Here is a 22,347-nt window from a genome sequence, read left to right as displayed (position 1 = left end):
TATAAAAAGTTATACAAATTATTATTAAATTAATAGAAGTACAATATTAAAATAACAGGACAATTACTTTAACAAGGCAGCAAATTGTTACAACCACCGTTCATCCTATGGATAAAACCAAATTAGGATCAATAATATAAATGTGAGAAGAATAAATAAATCTTAATTTTATATGAAGATACAATATCACTACAGCCGGGCTAGCACATGATTGGCGCGACAGTATTATCATGCCGCGATCAGAAAGGGATTAGAAATAACAGATTTCCATTAGTGTCCGACCGAAGGTTCGGTTTCGGTTTCGGTTTCGGCCAGTTTCGGCCAAAAAATCATGTTTCGGCTGTAGTTTCGGTTTCGGCCAAAAAACGGCCGAACCTTACGGCCGGGCCGAAACTTACGAAGTGGTACTTCGTACTATGAAACTAAACATTTGACAAAGATCAAAAGTTGGGGAACAAGTAGGACAACAATATTGATATACTGATTTATGTACATATAAATAAATTAATTGGTTTATTATAAAACACAATTCCCCTAATCAAGGCGCCACTAGACGAGCAGGACGCAGTCTTAATGTGTAAACTAGTGATGGAGTGGCCAAGTTGAAGCATAGCAACTTTCGTAGGACTAAAAAAAGTTTATACCGACCAGTGGTATTGTTGGAATCAGCATGGTCTACTGATTATCAAAATGCATATTGTCGCTTCATAAAGTGGTGGAATGAGTTTATATGACGTCATAAAGTCAGCAGTACAAGTTGTAAATTTTTTGACCAAAAGTGCAAAATATATAGAAATCGTAAAAGACAGAAAAAAATCAATCAAAACGCTATAATAAGCATGTTTTGTAGGAAAAACTTTTCTCTAAAATCGAAAATGGCCAAGATATTTGACCCGAAAATTGGGAAAAAATTTCGATGAATGTTGTGTCATTATAACACCTATTTTTTTTTTGTGTTATCGCAGAGAATACGCTAAAATAAGCATGTTTTGTAGGTGTAGTGAAAAGCAATCACTTTTCACTAAAATCAAAAATGGTGCTTGCTGATAATTTTATTGATAATTTGATGATAATTTTAGCGTATTCTCTAGGATAACATCATGAAAAATAAGCGTCATAATAACATCACTCTGATGATTTTTTTTCAAAGTGCAGCACTTTGCTTTAGTCCAACCCGGTATAAACCTTTTCGGTCCTACGAAAATCGTTAATAAGGTAATTTCTACGAATTGGCCTCTCCTCTAAAAAACGCGATTTTGTGACATATTTTCAACGATTTTCACAAGTCTACAAAAGGTTCGGTTTCGGTTTCGGTTTCGGCCGAAACTGGGGCCAATGCCGAACCTTCGGTTTCGGTTTCGGTTTCGGCAAAAAAACATGTTTCGGTCGGACACTAATTTCCATACACTTACGTCAAAATCAATATGGATTGACAGCTATCTCAATCCCTTTCTAATCGCGATTCAGTAATATCTCGCGGCGAGATAGACTACCCGTCTTTTTTTAACTATGTCACTAAAAGAGGGACGGGTAGTCTATTTCGCCGCGACATACTGCCGTTCTAATCATGTTCTTGGCCTACAGCTACACCATAAAAAACAAAGGGCCCCCCACATCGAGCGTCTTTCGAGCGTCGGCGTCTGGTCAGCGCTATGGAAAATGACATCGCTGCGCAGCTGCGTCGAAGGTGCGTCGACGTTGCGTCGAGCAGCGGCCATAGTGTTGTAGACGCCGACGCTCGAAAGACGCTAGATGTGGGGGGGCCCAAAAACTCCCGCCGCGTCTGTCCGTTTGTATGTATGTTCGCAATAAACTCAAAAACTACTCGGATTCTCATGTGGTTTTCACCTATCACTAGAGAGATTTTTCACGAAGGTTTATTAATTTATTATACTAATTTATTAAGGTTTTGTGTAACCCCTGCGAAGCTGTAAGAACAGCTTCCCACGGAACCTCCTTACCATTTTAAAGGCGCATAAATTTATAATCTCAATAAACTGTATGTTATTGTACTTTTACTAAAAGAAAAAGAGTGGTATACCAAAGGTTGAACGATGGTTGAAACATGACAGCTATAGACCGACCGCTTAAATGAGTCCTCGCCTGCATGGTACGGGGGCGACGGGGTAGGACTAAGGGCCCCCCCACATCTGGCGTCTTTCGAGCGTCGGCGTCTACAATGCTATGGCCGCTGCTCGACGCAACGTCGACGCAGCGTCGACGCAACTGCGCAGCGACGTCATTTTCCATAGCGCTGACCAGACGCCGACAGACGCCGACGCTCGAAAGACGCTAGATGTGGGGGGGCCCTAAGGGTGACGGGGCAGGTGCGGGCGCCGTACGCCTGCCGCCCGCACCTTCCCCGCCCCCCTTAGTCGTCCTACCCCGTCGCCCCCGTACCGCGCAGGCGAGAACTCATTTAAAGCGGTCGGACTATAAAAGTTCCCACGGTCCATTATAACGCACGTTCGTTAAAATCCAGCAATATAAAACTACATTAATACTTGTACAGTTTGCGCATGGTATGAGCCGGTTTTCACGCTTACTTGCGTCGTTTTTTGCCAAAAGGTACCACTTTGATGGTTACCAATAAACATTTGAAGACAAAAAAACAATGCGGTATCTTCTCTCAAATCAAACGTACGTTATTGACCGCAAGACGCACACAAGCTTAATTATCAAGGCATGTGAAAGTGAGGTAGAAAGTGTTGGTGTCTCACTCCAACCCGAGGAGCCAGTTGATGCCCTGCGCGAGGAACATGACGAGTGGTTGCCAGGCAACCAGCCAGCGCAGCCAATCAAGTAGCTGCCCGTAGAGCAGGTGCGGCCGGTCCCAACTAGTGTACTGTTAAGGTTGTCAAACGATAGATGGCGCTGTGAGGTCCTATATATATATATCGCGCTATCGAAGTTTTTCCGCTAAGCGTAATTATATATAAGGCTGTTTGGACTCATGTCGTGTTACTTCATGGATCGAAAAGTAAGTCGTGTCGTGGAACCTGATTATTTATACATAATTTCAAAAAAGGGCACTAATAGCGTCAATGTTTCACGTCATTATCCCGTCTTGTCAATAATATATATGTAAAGTGAGTTAGTGAGATAGCAAGTGTTGGTATCTCCTGGGTGTGGTTGGTATATATTGCCTACCTGTCTTTGTCCACCTAGGCTTTCTTCTTGTCTTTGCTTTGTCTTTTCGTCTGCCTTTCTTACTTGTCATTAATTTTTGATCTGTCTTTGCTAACTATCGCCTGTTTTATGATTATGATTTGTCTGTGTGACTATGTGTGTATCTTAATCTTTCTGTCACCTTACCATCATTCTGTAACCACATTTACTTTCGTGATATAATACTTATCTGTGTTAGCAAAAGATACGGGTTGGTGAACATCCGCTTGAGGTCGACGCGCTCGCGGCAGTACGGGCACGTCTGCTTCTTGCTCACGATGCACCAGCCGCGGATACAGAACTCGTGGAACACGTGCCCGCACGACAACTTGTATGTCTATATGATACTTATCTGTTAGTAAAGGATACGGGTTGGTGAACATCCGCTTGAGGTCGACGCGCTCGCGGCAGTACGGGCACGTCTGCTTCTTGCCCACATGCACCAGCCGCAGATGCAGAACTCGTGGAACACGTGCCCGCACGACAACTTGTATGTCTATATGATACTTATCTGTTAGTAAAGGATACGGGTTGGTGAACATCCGCTTGAGGTCGACGCGCTCGCGGCAGTACGGGAACGTCTGCTTCTTGCCCACATGCACCAGCCGCAGATGCAGAACTCGTGGAACACGTGCCCGCACGACAACTTGTATGTCTATATGATACTTATCTGTTAGTAAAGGATACGGGTTGGTGAACATCCGCTTGAGGTCGACGCGCTCGCGGCAGTACGGGCACGTCTGCTTCTTGCCCACGATGCACCAGCCGCGGATGCAGAACTCGTGGAACACGTGGCCGCACGACAACTTGTATGTCTATATGATACTTATCTGTTAGTAAAGGATACGGGTTGGTGAACATCCGCTTGAGGTCGACGCGCTCGCGGCAGTACGGGCACGTCTCCTTCTTGCCCACGATGCACCAGCCGCGGATGCAGAACTCGTGGAACACGTGTCCGCACGACAACTTGTATGTCTATATGATACTTATCTGTTAGTAAAGGATACGGGTTGGTGAACATCCGCTTGAGGTCGACGCGCTCGCGGCAGTACGGGCACGTCTGCTTCTTGCCCACGATGCACCAGCCGCGGATACAGAACTCGTGGAACACGTGCCCGCACGACAACTTGTATGTGTTCTCTGTAACAATACATTTGGTATTATAATTAGGTTTATCAACAAAAGCTAGCCGTGCTTCATTGTACGTGAAGCTCGAACTTGACTGACTGAAACTTATTAACTGAAATAAATGTCATATACATACTAAGAAAAAGTGACCCAAGGCCTCCAGTGCCCCAGGCTGGAATCGAACCAGCGCCCTTGCTATCGCGGCATGTGCCATTCGGCCACCGGGCCACAACGGCATAGGTCGAATTTTTTAGGCCTTCAGTAAGAAGTGCGTATGCTTGACCTTGGAGGCCTTGGTCACTTGTTCTTAGAATATGTCATTTATTTCAGTTTATAATTTATATAGTTGTGTTTCTACTTGAAATAAAAACAAATTAAAATATTTTCTCAAAATAATTTGTTCTAATACTTGTGATAGTAGTGACTGAAACTTGTCTAACAGCTATCGAAGTTGTTTATTAATTTATTTCTTTGGATCATGCGACAGTTGTCTCAATCCCTGGTCAGGGTTACATTTTTTTACGCTTGCATTATAGACTAGACTATTAGGGTTCCGTACCCAAAAGGTAAAACGGGACCCTATAACTAAGACTTCGCTGTCCGTCCGTCCGTCTGTCACCAGGCTGTATCTCACGAACCGTGATAGCTAGACAGTTGAAATTTTCACAGATGATGTATTTCTGTTGCCGCTATAACAACAAATACTAAAACCAGAATAAAATAAAGATTTAAATGGGGCTCCCATACAACAAACGTGATTTGTGACCAAAGTTAAGCAACGTCGGGAGTGGTCAATACTTGGATGGGTGACCGTTTTTTTTTGCTTTTTTTTGTTTTTTTTTGCATTATGGTACGGAACCCTTCGTGCGCGAGTCCGACTCGCACTTGCCCGGTTTTTTATTTTTTGCGTCCTATTTCTCGAATAAATATGGGAAACCAATACTATACGGAAGTAACTTACCTATAACGCCCTCCTCATTAACAGCTACTAGAAGTTTGTCCCCGCATACAGCACACACGTCGCTTTCCAGCTGCCGCGTCGGTATGCCTTCTTGTGTGTAATACTGCAAATAAGTTTTTTTGCAAAAATTTAATTTTTGGTACAAGCTTTTATCGCTGACTGTACTTTTCTTTCCACAGGCACTTAATACTCATCGAGACAATTCTAAAAACCCCAAACACAATTAGGTTTCATTGTTTTATCACAGATTTCATATGGCCACCTCCGGTCTCCATCATCAGATCAGCTTGATGACACCATTATATTGCATTGTCACCCGACTTACGTATGTATGCAAAATTTCAGCTCAATCGGAAACCGGGAAGTGGATCAAATTTAACTTGCATGATTTGATTACACACAGACAGACAATGGTCAGGTGAAACTAAATAAAAGCTTGTAAAAAACATCGTGTGAGCAAAACTCTAGATCTGGCAGCGTAGATCGAAAACCATAAATTTTTATGTTGATATAAAGTTTATTTTCATATCCTGAGAGCGGACAAGGTAGGCACACAACAAACAGTTCGCGCAGAAGGTTCCTACTTTTAGAGATAAGCCATTTGCACATTTTTGTATATATATTGTGTAATAAATTTAATATAAATAAATCAATATATATTTTTTTAATAATAAACCATATCAATAAAAACGAGCTGGTTTACTTTACATTGGATATTTCATACCGTTAGTATTAAAACCAATTTAGCTTGAACCTTAGATGGATCGAGTCTGTGACCGCTAAGACTTACGCCAATGGAGGCGGCCATTTTGTCCGCGCAGTACTCGGCCACGTCGCGGCCTAGCACGCCGAAATACAGCCCGTAGAATAGAAGCACCATACCCACGTCCATCCACGACTGTCAATTAAAACAGATAGATATTAGTCAAATCCAGGTCACACCGGCTGCGTGTGCGTAGACGTGCGCTAAGATTTTGGAGCCGCACACGTCACACAAGCGGTGTGTCGACTCTCATTAGAAACTGTATATTACAACGCGCACGTGCACGTCTACGCACACGCACCCGGTTTCAGGTCCCGTCCCGTGGGTTCAGGTTCTTCTCTCACTGTCACTGAGCGTGCGAGATGGCTGTGCGAGATATCAGCATATGATGTTTTTGAATTCTACTTTTTGGGTGGTACCACACCGCTTCCGTGGGTTCTTAAAGAATATGGCGTTATTTATAAACGTGATACTGGCCTGAATTAGCTATGAATCGTTTGTCTTTATTTGTCATTTTGACTTATGTATTTGTAAGAAAGGGATGAAACATAATTTAACTAAATTAGGCCCGTAATGTTTTATGAATATTAGGGGGTTAGTTGCTGTTTATGACGCTCTCAGTGGTAGAAAAGCAGTCGCTGTCACAGAATAAATTTAATAATAGTACTAGGTACAGAAGACTCACTCTCTAACAAAACGCGTCTGTCACGATCAGCACAGATATGGCCGCTAGGTGGCGACAGCGCCACGCGCGGCTTATAGCAAATCCCAAAATTGGGGTCGAAAATACATCCGATTTTTAGCTACCTGTAGCAAAGCGACGAAATCGCGGAGTGAGCCACGCCTGTCGCTGTAGCCGGAAACAACTAGGTGATGATGATGATGACTCACCTGGGGTTTAGCACCGAACAGTAGGTTCACTCCAAGGAATGTGAGCATCATAATAATGTATCCGATCACGCCGATACAACAGCTGATTTTGTAGATTAGGTAGAACCATTTGTACACTAGTCTGTGGAGAGAAGTTTTTAGTTAGGTCTATAGGCCCACAAATAAGTTGTGGTTTTGTCTCTGGGAGTGAAAACTTAGAGAACCAAATTACCTTATACAGAGGGTCTACCGCGAACCACGTTCGACGTGTTGCCTCTCTGTCGCACCTGTAAATTCGTACGAAAGTGTGACAGGGAGCCAACCCGTCGAACGTGGTTCGCGGTAGGCCAGCTGAAATAATGTATGGAAATAGTCACGTGACTTTTCGTAGCACCTGTCATCCCGATACATTTTTTCTTTGCTTGTGCATTTGAAATGGATCTATGGTGGCCTAGGTTTCTAATGGGTTAACTGAACACAACTAGAGTAAGTATATGTCAGATAAAGTTATTAAATAAAATCGTGAATTGTTACGATTCTAAAATCATAAAATAAAATAAATATAAATAAATAAAAATAAATAAATAAATAAAATAAAAAAATGGTCACGATCACCAGTTGAAGGGAAGTAGTTATTTAATTTTATCGCATTTCTTACAAATTTTCTAATAATACTATGACTATGACCAAAGATAAACCTTTTCAGGAAACTATAGTTCGTTTTTTTTAGCATTAGAAAGAAATCCACAGAAGCAAGCGTGCAGTTTTTATCAGGCTCTTTAATTGTTAATAATTATTGAATTATCTAATGTAGCATGGTCAATACATATAATTTACTTCAAATTATTGCTGCTAAAAGTGCCGGATTCGGAACCACAAGCTTACTTCTGCGAAGTTCTTTCTAATGCTAAAAAAAACGGACTATAGTAGATATTTTTTCACATCAATCACATCATTATGTAAGATTTTATTGCAAGTTTTATTGCAACCTTACACTAATGTGGGCTGGGGGGCTACCGCGAAAACCGAAATTCGCTAATTGCGGGGATCTTTCTCTTTTACTCCAAAGAAGGCTTAATTAGAGTGACAGAGAAAAATGCCCGCAATTGACGAACTTCGATTTTCGCGGTTATAGCCCTGTACACACTCGCCGAGAGCCGCCGAGACAGACCGAGAGCAACTGTGTACATACTACTCCCTTTTTATCTCGCTGCATCTCGTCTCGTCTCGCGCTTCTCCGATTGGATCGTAGCGGTGCGAGAGGCTCTCGACGATATCATCATAAGATATTCATCACTGACCTAGGAGTAGTAGCGCTCATGGGTTTAACGGAACTCTTTCTCATCACAAGCCCTGTTAGTAACGTGAATATGCTCCAGATGACGACGAACCGCCACCAGTGGCTCCGAGCGCTCATGATGAGCGGTATGCACCACATCGCTATCATTGTGAAGAACTGTTAAAGAAAAGCATAGGTTTATAGTCAGTAAAAATAAATAAGTCATATGAAATATTATACACATGTAAAGCCTATGAATAGTATAAATTTTTATTTGTACTACATGACCTGGCCCGTTTCACCAACGTGACAGGTGCGACGAATTGTAAAATCACTGTTGCTGACGTCACAGGCATCCATGGGCTACGGTTACCGCTTACCATCGGGCGGGCCGTATTCCTGTTTGGCTCCACCATTGTATTATTAAAAAAAACTTTATGATATCGGAAAAAAACAGATATTTCCCTTGCTAAGTTTATGACAATTGTCACAAGAAACACTACAATTGTCACGAAATTCCGACATATAACTCATTACCTGTCAAGAATTACCTACAATTCTTCTAAATCTTTGACAATTGTCAGAAACTTCGCAGGAGAAATATCTGTTTTATTCCGATATAATAAAGTTTTTTTTAAATAATACAATGATGGTGGCAAACAGGAATACGGCCCGCCCGATGGTAAGTGGTAATTGTAGCCCATGGATGCCTGTGACGTCAGCAACAGTGATTTTACAATTCGTCGCACCTGTCACCGATGTGAAATTGGGGCCTGGACACAACAAGAAAATGTGGAAACTTATGATGGCGTCATCTATGACACCTTTGACGGTTGCCAACCCTATTATGTAGCCATTCAGTGACCTTTCTAAGAGGCTTTTTTTTTAATCTACTTATTTATTTTTTTAAAGAAGGGGTTTCATCACGCAGTGAAGATGTCACCCCTATGAGGGTTAAAATAGAAACATACCGCGTAAGATCTATAATGCCTCTTCTTCCACTCAACAACTATGATTTGTGCCACAATGAGGGTCCCGATGAGAATCAGGATCATGGTGGTGTGCATGCCCTCGTGTCCCTTATGCAGCTCGTGCAGCCTCTGATGATCATATCTAAGGGAAATATAAACAAATAAATAAAATAGCCTTTATTTACAGAACAAAGAACAGTTGGACATTATCCGCCTATTATCTCCCATCTTTTGTATTCTTTGTCTGCTTGCCCTTTGGCAAAGGCCTCTTCCAACCTTCTCCACTCTCTCCGATCTATTGCCACTCTGCTCCAGGTACAGGCCAGCTACCTGCGCGATGTCATCAAGGGAAATATGTCAATAAGGGTCAATATGGGTAAGTATGGATGCCAGGTAACAGTGGCTGGCCTTCACATTGGGGCCTGTTTAGACATTGATGAGATGTATTTCACTCTTGTAGCTAAAGTTATAAAGAAGATGAAGAATAAAACATGTGAATATTTTGTCTTGTATTTGCTTCAACACATTTTCTAAGTATGAGTATATCACAAGTTTAAAGGGACTTAAATATATTTTAAAATACTTATCAAAACCAATTTATTAGTATTTGACTTACAAATAATTACTTATCTCCAAAATTACACATAATGCTTTTGTACTTCACTAGGACAAAGGATAGGTGTATTGAATTGAGATAGTAAACTAATCCAATTAGTTAAATAATGTTATTTGCTCCAGATCCAGTTTAATGTACCTGTATGTCTGATAGTTCATAATATGATGTATGTACAGTTATTGTCAGTTTTTCTAAATCGTGCCTTATCTTAATGTACAGTCAGCTGCAGAGAAAAGGTACCCTCTCTCTGATAGGAAACAAGGGGATTCCCCATGTTACAATTTTATCCTTGTAACACCCAAGTCAATTTTTGTGCTTTTGAATTTAGAACTTTCTTTCATTTCTATAAGAGTTCAAAACTCGAATTTAATCTTTACTTGTACAAGTACACGGGCATTTACGAGGCTATATTATTAGTCCCTTTATTATTTTATTTTGACTCTTTATTTTAAGTATACATCACCAACAAGGTTACATTTACTCTTTAGCTATACATAATTTCCATTATAATAAGGTTATAAAATATATAACAGCCCAGTCGGCATATATTTATGTTAGCATTACCAAAGCAAACAAAAATCAATGACTCTCCAACACGATCTCATTCATTACCGTTATTTACCTGAAAAAAGTTACTAAAAAAGTCGTACCCTTACCTCAGTTTTTCTTCAGATGTTAGTTCCTCGTAAGTCTGCAATTAGAAAGCTTATTAGCATTCACAAAAAACAGTAAATTAAGGAAACCTTATCAAGTTTTCAGGTTGCTTTACCTTGTTCGGGTCAACGGGCCGGTGGAGATCCATATTTAATGTTTTGTTAGTAAAATCAACGCACTATATACTAATTAACATTTATTCTTATAAATAATGCTAATAATTACAACAAAATTGCAATAATTTTGCGTGTTTATTGGAAAATTAAACGTAAGCCGCTGATAGCAGTCGTCATTTTGGCAAGTCCGGCAAATGTCAAATTGACAGTTGCACGGATGTCACTTACAGTGTTGCCACTAAAGATTAGTACCCTTGTGTTTAAAGCTATAACAGACTACCGCACCGCGATTATGGTGCGGTGCGGCGCACGTATCGATAGTGTGTAAGGTGGTCGGGGTTGGTTGGAGTACTTAGGGACAGGCCTATAACCGCGAACATCGAAGTTCGCAAATTGCGGGCATTTTTCTCTGTCACTCTAATTATGTCTAAATTGGAGTAAAAGAGAGAGATCCCCGCAATTTGCGAATTTCGGTTTTCGCGGTAGCCCCTCAGTTAGGACTTAGGACATATCATGCGCAAGTGCTAGCTCAAAATGCAAACTTCGTGTGCATTTGGTGTGCTTGGTGTGCATGCATCACAATGCTTCTATATACCAAATAATTTCTATTCGATAAATTAAAGAACATCCCTAACTGCAAAAAAATCTGTCAATGTCACATTTGACCTTCCTGTCGGGTGTTTGTTTGGCATGCATCGAGCAATTAGTTTATTTATTTTAATAAACTTTTACATAATATATTGACTATGTGTTTATTCAACAATGTGACATATATACTGAGACTCTAAGTCTAACAAAGCTCAACGGTCAACCATGCCGAATAAGGGTAAATACATCTCGAATATCCCTTTCCAAGTTGTGTTGTTGTGGATTTATGTTTACATGCTATATTTGTGATTGTTAATGATATGTATTATCCCTCATGCTCCTATCTTATATTTAAATTGTAATACTTATCAGTTACATGTCAGATAATAGACTCAGGTATCTTTTTGATGTACCTAAACAAAAACAACATATCCATGTAATATCTTTTTCGCAGAGCTCAATCGTACCCCGGTAGCGGAGGTCAAACTAGTGCCAGTGGTACAAAATGTGACTCCAAGCAAGACTGCAGCTGGAGCCGTAGCTGCAAAGACTGGTGCTGCCAAGGTCAGTGGTTATTTCAAAAGCAGTGGCTTGTTACTCGCTTACATTACTGTCTCGGCCGAGAAACATTTTATTGTCTCGTCTGTTTACTCGGTACGTGTGATCAAGGCATTATAGTTGATCAAACCAATTTGCCAGTCAGTAAGAACCAGGAAAACTATAGTCATCCTTTTCTTTTGGCTGCTAGTACTAGTGTAAGACAAAGATAGTATCTCTGTCTATCATTGAAATGAGACAGTCCTTTGACAAACTATATTTAAAAAAATATTAATTTAGATTAGTGATATGGTATATTCAATTACAATTGATATTTGATATTGATATTTATTGAAACCAAATTTTACAGCATTACAGCTAACACCAATGCACTGTAAAATCAAGTAGTAAAATTAAGTACCTAAGTAATAATAAAGCGATTAATAAGCTACCTATTACATGTTTGATTCGCAAAAACGTAATAGTACATTACTACAGAGGCCGGGATGAAAGGGGTTGCCGGCCGAAGACATATAGACCGAAGACGGATAGGTCTGAGCGCGGGCAACCCCATTTCCCGCTGAGGTATGTATAGTGCTTTTCTCAAACATGCAATGAAATAAATAAAATAAAAAATCCACGAAACCCAAGTTTTATTTATAGAAAAAACTAAAAGTAAACTACACCCAAAATATAACCAACATGTACCTATATCATTATCACGCGTATGTTTTACACGAGTCGTGTATTTTTACTGCCCGTATATTTTCATGTATCTTTGATTTTTTCGCCTTGTATCTGTCTGACTGTCGTTTTCGTCACATAAGTTTACATAGTCTTTCATGTTGATATCATGTTTCACATACATCGTTGCTTTATGCATGGAGTAAATAAGTATAATTTCCACAGTGTTGACGAATTTGTAGTTACATTCATTTAAAATATGCCACAAAACTGTTTCTAATAAACTGTAAGCCATTTTTCTTAGTTTCTCAAATAATAAAATTGCCATAAGCAACCATATGTATACATACTTCGTCTTTGACTTGGCGGCAGAGGCAGCAAGTTATTTAAAATCAATTCTGCTTACGCTGCCAATTCTAACACTTACAATTACAATTAATATTAATTTCATTATTTCGTCGGAACTCATATTAAAGTCAAAAATCAGCAACGCACCATAAATCCAATAAAACAGAATGAATATTTTTCAACTTTACCTCCATAACAATTTAAAAAATATAACTACGCGTGTTTGAGTAGACCTTTTTACCGCTAACGTTTAGATGAAATATTTTAAATGTTTTTATTTGTGTAGTTAAATTTATAATTTAAAATTATAGAATTATAGAATGTATTATTTATTAAGTTCATGTTGATTTTATACAAATAAAACTGCAAATTATAGGAAACATTGTTTTTTGTTTTTTTTTATAGGCGTAGTGGCAGCAGAGTATCATTACGAACCATAAAGCAAATACTGCCTCTAGTTTTTTTTTAATGGATGAATGCCACAATGCTGTGTCACTAATATCTGTGAAATGAAAATTAAAAAAGAGGACTTTGCCGGCCTAGGCCTGCAAGATGTGTATGAAATACCATTAACGACCTTTTGTCCTAGCCGCACCTGAAACGTCATACTTCGCAGCCTATTATAAGGAACATAACATCAATATTACTGGATACAGGCAATATCAGTTGTCACAACTGCCTGCCTGCTTACACAATAATAATAATAAGAGACTCTCGCTAGGTGGTTGGATCAAGGGTCAGATGCAGAAGGCGGTGATCTTGGACACGGCGCGGATAGTCCGCCGGTTCCTCTCTCTGCGGCCCTGACCACCGGCAGCTTGGGCCCTGCCCCGCTGCTGGCGGCACCCTAGGTTAGGTTTTTTATAATGTGTTTATACTTATTTTTTGTTGTTTTTTATGTGTTTTTGTATTTTACTTTTATATTCATGTTATAAATGACCTAGCCTAAGAAGAAAAATAAATAAATGGATAATAATAATAATAATAAGCCCGCAGGGCAGCTTGTGGCGAGCTGTTGGGGAGTAACGACCCCACGGACCCGAGTGCTCCCGAGAGTCGGTCAGGGTCTCCGTCTCCGGCGTGTCTTCGTCGGTCGGAGTGGACCCCAAGAGGACCCGCAGGACTCTCAGCTCTGGCTCGCCTTCATTGGCCGTCCAGAGAGGAGTCGCTAGAGCTATATGCTCCAGGGGTGGAAGTGTTAAAGGGCATAACGCCGCGAGTAACTTCGGAGAAAGCGCAGCACCACCTCTCGACACCCCTGAGCCGCTCACGCCGGTGTTGCACCTGGCCGTCTTTACGATGGCGCATCAGGTGCCCATCTAACGAGTGGCGAGTCACCACCTGTCTCGATAACTTGTGCAAACAGTGTTATGACAGGTGTCCGGACTTCTTTGCAATAGCCCAGTCTTTTTTCCACCCAAACTTAAACCATAGACCAGTACACTGACCATATTCTTTACAATAGCTTCCAATGCCTGCTGAAACCGGTTCACGGGTATTTATTGATGTACCCGTGAATGGGTTCCAGCAGGCGTTCTACATGACATCAAATTTCTCCAAACGGCCTCTACGTGTTGGATCCATATCCCCACGCACGCCTTATAAATGACCGGGCTCGAAAGACCCGAGAGTTTTAAAACGGAGATACAAATAATAATAATATTTCATTGCATGTTTGAGAAAAAAATCTTTACAATAGGAGATGACTCTGGTTTGTTAGCTGTGTGAAACAGAACTTTACCAAAAACAATAACTTTTACAAAAGAACTAAAGATAATTATAATATTTTCAGTGATGCAGTCTTGTGACCCTCATTTTACTAATAAGATTGGCAATTATCTTGATTTAGATAGATATAGAGATAGAGTAGCTGAGCTTTTTATAAAGCCAAAGTTTTCAACAGACAGTGATAATATCAACTTTCATGCATTCTTATAAGGTTTATGATGGTGCATTGTGTATAATAGTTGTTTAAAGGGTTAATAATTAAATCCCCATTGAAATGACTGCTGAATGTTTTATGTTAACTGCACTAGCGTCTCAAGTTATATTGAGAATTCATCATTAACAGTAAGTATATCAAAATATTATAACTGCAGAAGTTTTACAGCAGCGTTTCCCAAAGTATGGTCCACTAGTGGGTTGCAACTAGGGATTGCAATCCGGTCCGGCGGATCCGGTAATCCGGCCGGATCCGGCACATTTTTCATGATACCGGATCCGGCAAAATTCACCGGATCCGGTCCCTGATCCGGTAAAGTGAAATAAAGCGCTGAAATATAAAATAACAGCTTAAAACACTGCTAAAATTTAAAAGTTCTCGCCAGTATTCAAATTTTCTCGCTCGCAAACAGCAACACAACAACTTGTTTGTTAGTTGACGCCAGTCTTCTAGCCGACGAAATATGTGTCGTGACATTTCCGTGCACCGTAAGTACTGGATTGGTTTATATTCAATTTATTGTGTTGTTACATTGTAATTTAATGTACACATGTACATCTTTCGTTTTATTTTGTACAAACCATTTTAGCCCACTTATAATAAGTGTTACCTGCATTTAAAATATAATGAATAAATATTTATAAAATTAAATAGAGAAATATATGTTGACTTTTGACGACCGGTCTGACCTAGCCAGTGGGTAGTGATCCTGCCTGTGGAGCCGCGATCCTGGGTTTTCGAATCCCGGTAAGGACAATTATTTGTGTGATGAGCACAGATATTTGTTCCTGAGTCATGGTTGCTTTCTATGTATTTAATTTTAAGTATTTGTATATTATATATCGTTGTCTGAGTACCAACAACACAAGCTTTCTTGAGCTCACCGTGGGGCTTAGTCAATTTGTGTAAAAATGTCCTATAATATTTATTTTCTCTTTATTTATTTATCGTCTTAGGTTAGGTATTTTTATAATATGAATATAAAAGTAAAATATAAAAACACTTACAAAACAATAAAAATACATATAAACACATTATAAAAAACCTAACCTAGGGTGCCGCCAGCAGCGGGGCAAGGCCCAAGCTACCGGTGGTCAGGGCTGCAGAGAGAGGAACCGACGTACTATCCGCGCCGTGTCCAAGATCACCGCCTTCTGCATCTGTCCCTTGATCCAACCACCTAGCGAGAGTCTCTCGAGATGTTGGTCGAGACTCTTCGCTATTAAACCGTTCACTGAAACGACTATCGGGACAATGATCGTCGAATCAACATCCCACATGGCGGTTATCTCGTGAGCCAAGTCTAGGTACTTACTGGACTTGTCCTTCTCGGCCTTCACGAGATTCTCATCATGGGGGATGGTGATGTCAACGAGCATGGCCCGACGTTGCGATCGATCTATTATCACAATATCAGGCTTATTGGCTACAATAGTCCTGTCAGTGATGATAGATCGATCCCAATAGAGCGTGGCACGACCATTCTCGAGAACAGGCGCAGGTGAGTACTTGTAGTACGGTACTTCGCAGTCCACAAGGCCATATAGAAGAGCAAGTTGCTGGTGAATAATCCTGGCTACGAGATTATGTCTGTGCAAGTACTCGCCGTTAGCAAGATGAGAACAACCGGAAATGATATGCCTGAGTGACTCCCCGGGACGGCGGCATGCCCGACAAATGTCGACCGTACCGTCCTTCAGGATATATTTCCGATAGTTGTTCGTCATCATCACTTCGTCTGCAATTGCACAGGCAAAACCCTCGGTTTCTCCGAAGAGGTCCCCGAATCGTAACCAGTTCACCGACGCGAGCAGGTCCACATCGGGTCCCGTGAGGGCCTTGTAGAACCGCCCGTGTAGCACCTTACTCTCCCATGCCGCCTTGCGATCCGCAGTACTTAGTACCACAGGTTTGCGCCAGTTCTCGTTTGCCAAGGAAAGCGGCGTGAGGTTCCTATCTACTGCCACCACATCACGATGCATCCCACACTCGTTGTTAAGGAAATAGTTCCTGAGATTGTACACCTCGCGGTTGTGGAGATCCTTGGCGTTTAGGAAGCCTCGGCCTCCACACTTCCGTGGGATGTACAATCTCATAACTGACGAGCGTGGGTGTAGCATGCGATGTGTGGTGAGCAGTGATCGGACCCTCCGATCCAGGGCGTCCAGCTCGGTCTGAGTCCACCTTAGTATGCCAAAGGAGTATGTGAGTAGGGGCATTACCCAGGCGTTGAAGGCGCGCACTTTGTTGCCTCCTGACAAAAGACTGTTAAGGACTTTTGTGAGCCGACTGAAAAAGCGCTCCTTCACCGACCGTTTATTTATATATTTATTTATTATTATTATTTATATGTTATTTTGTTATTATTATGCTACTAAATGTACTTGTATAGGTATACACGTTTATTGATTTTGTTTGCTAAAACTAAAATGGTTGAATTGAGAGCACCTTTTTGTTGGAAATGTGGGTTGGGCTATAGATATTTTAAGAGAAAAAGAAGATTTTATTTGTGGTTAAGTAATGAAAACGTTGATTTTTGAAACTTAAAACAGCCATCATCGAATTAAACTGTTGTGAGACATACTAACATTGAGTAATTTACGGTTTAGACTCACTTGTTTTTAGTCACTCGCGCGACATGTTTCGGAGAGCCTATGTCTCCTGTTAAGACACCCGTTTTATTAATCCATTAAAAAATATCCTTAACTTCGCATATAACGCTAAAGACATGATAAAATACGTGACTTGATGAATTTTTTATCCGCAATACCAATCCGGCCGGATCCGGCCGGATCCGCCGGATGAGGCCAAAATCCGGCCGGATCCGGCCGGATTCAAAACCAGTCCGGATTGCAATCCCTAGTTGCAACCCATACTTTGTTGGGATCGAATTTTGAATGGGCCCTGGAACTATTAGGCATTCAAATGCTAACCAATAATATTTTATGCCCCTAAGACAGCTGAGAGGTGGGTCCCGAATTTGGCAGTTTTTGTTAGGTGGGTGGGAGACCAGTCAACTTTGGGAACCACTAGTTTACAGAATAAAATGAAACAAAATATTCATGATCGACTATATGTCTCGTATAATTTATTGATATGTTTGATCAAAGGCTTGTTCAATAATTTCCCCACATCTTTAGCGAATACAAAGTCGAGATGGTTGAATTTGGGCCAGTTGCAGCCGGGCCGGACGTCTTCTAGCATGCCTGTGCTGTTCAGTACTGCGGCTAGACGCATGATTTGCTGTGAACAAAATTGAAGATTAGTATTTAACTATTTACCCTTTGTCAATATTATTCGTTACAAAACCATACTTGACTCAAAACTAAGGCCTATTGGCATCAACCACATTTAGCGGTCCAATCAACATCACTCAGCAGTCAAATATGAAACTACCCATAGGATAAAATATAGCGAACGCTTTAACGGTGACAGACGGGTTGGTTGGTTTGGTGCAACCAACCCGATCCTAAGTGGCGAATCAGGTTGTTGTATGGCCTTATGGAGTGGGACTCGTAACAGTTGTAACAGTATAGTGCAGGTAGTATTACACATAAAAGGTACAGTACCTGATTTTTATTTCCCGACTCGCCACTTGGTGCTACGTCAAGTATATACAATAGGGGAGAGGGGGAGTTTTTCGGAACTTATGTACAATATATAATCTGATTTTTTCCAATAGCTTTTCAGTGAAAGAAAACTGGACTAAGCCCGATAAGGCTCCCCTATAGGTAGTTGGAAAGTCAAATGTGTGGCAGGAGCATTGCACGGGCTGTCCCGTACAAACGCATTTTATTTCCTGTGTTGCGACTTTTTTCTCGGCATTTAAAGCAGGCGATTATTTTTCTGTGCATATTTTTGACCATTTGTCATAGAAAAGGAATCTCTTATACCTTTAAATCTTCAGAAACTTCGCGTTTGTACGGGACAACGTTAGACAATTTCATGGAATGCTCCGGCAGTCCCTTTCGTAAAAACTAATGTCCACATCAATAATTGAGATTAGTTGCCATACAGACGACATCTGGCCCATGAGCCAGGGCGAAAAGCCAGGACAAAATGATACTTGACAATGTTAGAGAATCATGTCTATATTAAATATAATTGTAAACTACTAGTGACCTTAACAAATTATACAGGCAGTTAAATCTTCCTCAAGAGTCACTCTATTGATAGGTGATTGCCGTATAAAAATCCGTTCAGAAGTTTTTGAGTTTATCGCGAACAGACATATGTACAAACAAACAGACAGTCGCGGCGGGGATTTTGTTTTATAAGATGTAGTGAAATTCGCAAAGAATATAAAGTCTTTCAAGCCATTACAGTAGAAAAAAGCGGCTAATTTAAAATAGGTAGCGATGAGTTATCGTCCCATAGAAAATTTGGATTTCGCGCCTTTTCCTTCTGAAGGTGGCGGTTCGCGCCGCGACAGAGACAAGCGACCGAGACAGAAGACCGCGACCGGAGACCGCGACCGTCACTTGACGGTAGGCAACATATAACCGACAGTTCGCGAGCGAGACAGAGACTGGCAACAGAGACGCGAGAGTCTCTGTCTTGCTCGCGAATCGTCGCTTCTGACAAACTTGTTTGACCGGCTATACTCACATTTTTCTCCGTCAGTTGGTCGTTCAGACCGTAGAGCAAAGTCACGGGCACTTTAACGTTGGTCAGGTCGTACGGCTTCACGTCGCCATACAATCCGTTCTCCCATGACGTGAAAACGCCTGTAGATAATAGGGAAATAAGTTATTGTTGATTGAATATAATCGCTAAAAGAGTGGAAAGAAAGGCTTGATATAGGCCTGGTCGCGCGTAATGTTTTTCGGAACTTATGTACGAAATATCATTTGATATTTACCGCTAGCTTTTCGGTGAAGGAAAACATCGTGAGGAAACCTGCATACATCTACGAAGAAATTCAAAGGTGTATGTGAAGTCCCCAACCCGCATTGGGCTAGCGTGGGGACTATAGCCCAAGCCCTCTCGCGCATGAGAGGAGGCCTGGGCCCAGCAGTGGGACTAGATATAGGCTGAATTATTTTTATTTTATTTTAGGTCGGTCGCAAATGAAACTAATCATTTGTAGATAATCGTTATGCGTTAACATACCTAGTCCTTTTTTACAGAAGCATGTTTAAAGATATGGCGCCCTAGGCCTATAAATATTTGCCAACTCGTAGCCACCGTTCGTGACCCGGGGCTCTGGGCCATGGCCCCTTTTGGCCTACCCTTGGGCACACGCAGGAACGAATTGTTTTGTTGTGAAAATATAAAGAGATGCGTATACTTACCGGACATAGCGATTTTGGCAAAGTGCTCCAGCTGTCGCCACGAGGCCGGTTGCATTCTGACCATGATAACGCTTGACATCATCTGCAAATAATAGTGGATAATCATAATCGCGTACTTGCAAAGAAAAATAACAATGGCACAAAATATTGAATGGGCTTGGCGGTCGAAGCTTTTAGCAGATGGCGCTATCATAGCTTGCCCTAGAATTGTGTCAAATTTTAGATTTTTGATACATACCCTGGATGCCAGCCCTTTAAGCCAAATCTCGTAGAAAAAGGGGCAAGCTATGATGGCGCCATCTATGCAAACCTTTGACTGTTACCAATCCCATTGTTAAGGTGAACGATGCTGTTGTCGTGTCGTGTGCGCAGCGTCTAATAAAGGGGCCCCACAGATTACCAGATCGCTGGAGAGTATCAGCCTGTCAGTTGTTCGGAACCGTCACCTTTTGCGCGGTGATCAGGCCCCAAAATATTATTTAAAACGTGGAACTGTGCCTACTCTGCAGGGTCACACATTTTATCTCTACCATTTAGCGCCACTTGCATCATCCCACTAACCCGGGGTTAACCGAGTAATTTCATAATAATTTATTCATTGCTTTCATGGGTTTTACAAGATGTTAAAGTATTTACATGTTCCAGCATAAACCCCGTTGGGGCACAGCTATATATATAAAGACTTAAAAACTAATACTTAAAAACTAGCACACACTATAGCAATTAACATAATTAAGACTTATAATTAAGATACTCCTTTATATTGTAAAATGAGTTTTCAACCAAGAACTTTTGTAGTTTGTTGAAGAATGTTGAATCTTTCTCTATATGTTTTAGTTCTGACGGTATGTTGTTATATACTGTGACTGCCATATGGTAAGGACCGGAGTTCACTATTTTTAGATTTGTGAAAGTGCTAACTAATTTGTTTCTTTTCCGCGGATTTTGATTCCGTGGAAAGTTATCTCTTGTTCGCTCAAATAAATGTTTTTGTTTTTTAACTAATTTACACAATTCAAAAATGTTTAGTGATTAACGTTAATATTTTCATTTTAAACTCAAATAAATGTTTTTGTAAACCGTTATCCCAGTGTCAAATTGTATTGGTAACCATGGTCACTCCAGATTTAACCGGTTAATTCGGGTTAGTGAATGACCCTTAGAAATGTAAATTATATACTGGCTGGTCGTCGCGGAACCAGCAGGTACCTATTTAGATTTGTTTCGGCTGATCTATGAACATGACTACTTCACTTCTACTACTTCTTTCTACTTCTACTTCTTTTTTTACTTTATGAACTCTGAACTATGATTACTTCTATTATGTACCACTTTTTATGCAAAATAAAAGACATTGATTGATTGATGAATTATACTCACTGGATCATTCTGCTCATAATCGTCACCCACGACTGTGTAGACTATCTGTAGGCACAGGTCCTGGCGAGGGTCCCGCGAGTTGCACAGGTTTCCGAGGACAGTATTCATGAAGTCTTGCTGTAGATTCACTGATATTAGGCCGCGCTGACGCATGGTCGCCTGCGGAATAGCCAAAATAATGTTAAAATGAGATTCGCTCAGACTGTACTGTAATGTAATAATGTATGGAGTGAGCTACGCGATAAAACCTATACGATATTAATGTGTTCATTAGAGATTTACAGACAAGGGATTTAAAAACTCATTTGAGTAGCTATGACACTTATGGCTCTGTAACAAAGGTTATTTTTGCACGTTTCGTTGTATAATTATAGGTTTAGAATGATCCTACGCATACTGTGGCAGCAATTACAAACGTATAGCATTGCTATCATGTTAATTACAGGCTCGGCTACATCGAGAGATTAAATTGTAAACTGTACGGTATGGTAATCATTAGTTTACCAGATATAAGTTGGTTAGGAAATAAACTAGGGGAAAAATAATAGCCAAAATGGAAGTACAACGAAATCTCTGGGACATTGGACAGTTCACTTAAAAAAATATTATCTTGTATTGAGTGTCTTATCTGATACAACATCATAATCATCGTATGTTCGTTTCGATCCTTGCATTATCCCGGCTTTCCGCTATGGTTACTTTCAGAAGCCGGGGGCCTTACCATGATGTCCTTATTGCGATTGTGTTTAGAACCTAAACTGAATTGCTAAAGGACGGAGTTATGCGACTTATATAACTCCGTCCTTTAGCAATTCAGTTTAGACCATAAACAGAATCGCAATAAGGACATTATGGTAAGGCCCCTGAGACAGGCGTGGCTCACTCCGCGATTTCGTCGCTTTGCTACAGGTAGCTAAAAGTACATTATTTCGACCCCAATTTTGGGGTTTGCCATAAGCGGCGCGTGGCGCTGTCGCCACCTAGCGGCAATATCTATGCTGCTCGTGACAGAGGCGTTTTGTTAGAGAGTGATGAGTCTTCTGTACCT

At 40.8% G+C, this 22,347-nt stretch overlaps 3 protein-coding genes across 3 annotated transcripts in view; 1 reads left to right on the top strand and 2 right to left on the bottom strand.

Annotated features, from left to right (window-relative positions):
- Window positions 1-2,433: 2,433 nt before the first annotated feature.
- On the bottom strand, window positions 2,434-10,718 carry LOC134670715 (E3 ubiquitin ligase Rnf121). Its single transcript, XM_063528531.1, has 9 exons — window positions 10,526-10,718; window positions 10,413-10,447; window positions 9,141-9,282; window positions 8,192-8,346; window positions 6,912-7,032; window positions 6,048-6,155; window positions 5,258-5,360; window positions 4,176-4,308; window positions 2,434-2,837 (listed from the first exon to the last, which is right to left on the bottom strand). The coding sequence occupies exons 1-9, from the start codon at window positions 10,556-10,558 to the stop codon at window positions 2,717-2,719; spliced, it is 951 nt and encodes a 316-aa protein (XP_063384601.1). The 5' UTR covers window positions 10,559-10,718; the 3' UTR covers window positions 2,434-2,716.
- A 497-nt stretch (window positions 10,719-11,215) lies between these two features.
- The window catches only part of LOC134670713 (protein cramped), an 86,937-nt gene continuing 75,805 nt past the window's right edge, over window positions 11,216-22,347 (top strand). The window contains exons 1-2 of the mRNA XM_063528529.1: window positions 11,216-11,352; window positions 11,569-11,678. Coding sequence (XP_063384599.1) covers window positions 11,340-11,352; window positions 11,569-11,678 — 123 coding nt within the window. The 5' untranslated portion in view covers window positions 11,216-11,339. The remainder of the gene's footprint in view (window positions 11,353-11,568; window positions 11,679-22,347) is intronic.
- The window catches only part of LOC134670696 (lipase 1-like), a 28,802-nt gene continuing 24,139 nt past the window's right edge, over window positions 17,685-22,347 (bottom strand). Inside the window, exons 5-8 of the mRNA XM_063528508.1 lie at window positions 21,300-21,458; window positions 19,920-20,001; window positions 19,234-19,352; window positions 17,685-17,868 (exon numbers count right to left, since the gene is read on the bottom strand). Of these exons, the coding sequence (XP_063384578.1) occupies window positions 17,686-17,868; window positions 19,234-19,352; window positions 19,920-20,001; window positions 21,300-21,458 (543 nt within the window). The 3' untranslated portion in view covers window position 17,685. The remainder of the gene's footprint in view (window positions 17,869-19,233; window positions 19,353-19,919; window positions 20,002-21,299; window positions 21,459-22,347) is intronic.

The sequence above is a fragment of the Cydia fagiglandana genome, chromosome 14, assembly GCF_963556715.1.
Source record: "Cydia fagiglandana chromosome 14, ilCydFagi1.1, whole genome shotgun sequence".
NCBI lineage: Eukaryota > Metazoa > Arthropoda > Insecta > Lepidoptera > Tortricidae > Cydia > Cydia fagiglandana.
Note: the sequence above shows the minus strand (reverse complement) of the source record. Positions and strands in the feature narration are given on the sequence as shown.

What these genes read in the sequence shown, in the direction of transcription:
- LOC134670715 (XM_063528531.1), bottom strand. Translation starts at nt 10,558, where the DNA reads ATGGATCTCCACCGGCCCGTTGACCCGAACAAG. An exon ending in GGCCCGTTGACCCGAACAAG is followed by an intron (nt 10,448 to 10,525) that starts GTAAAGCAACCT and finishes TTCTAATTGCAG; the next exon opens with ACTTACGAGGAACTAACATC. An exon ending in AAATGGCCGCCTCCATTGGC is followed by an intron (nt 5,361 to 6,047) that starts GTAAGTCTTAGC and finishes ACTTATTTGCAG; the next exon opens with TATTACACACAAGAAGGCAT.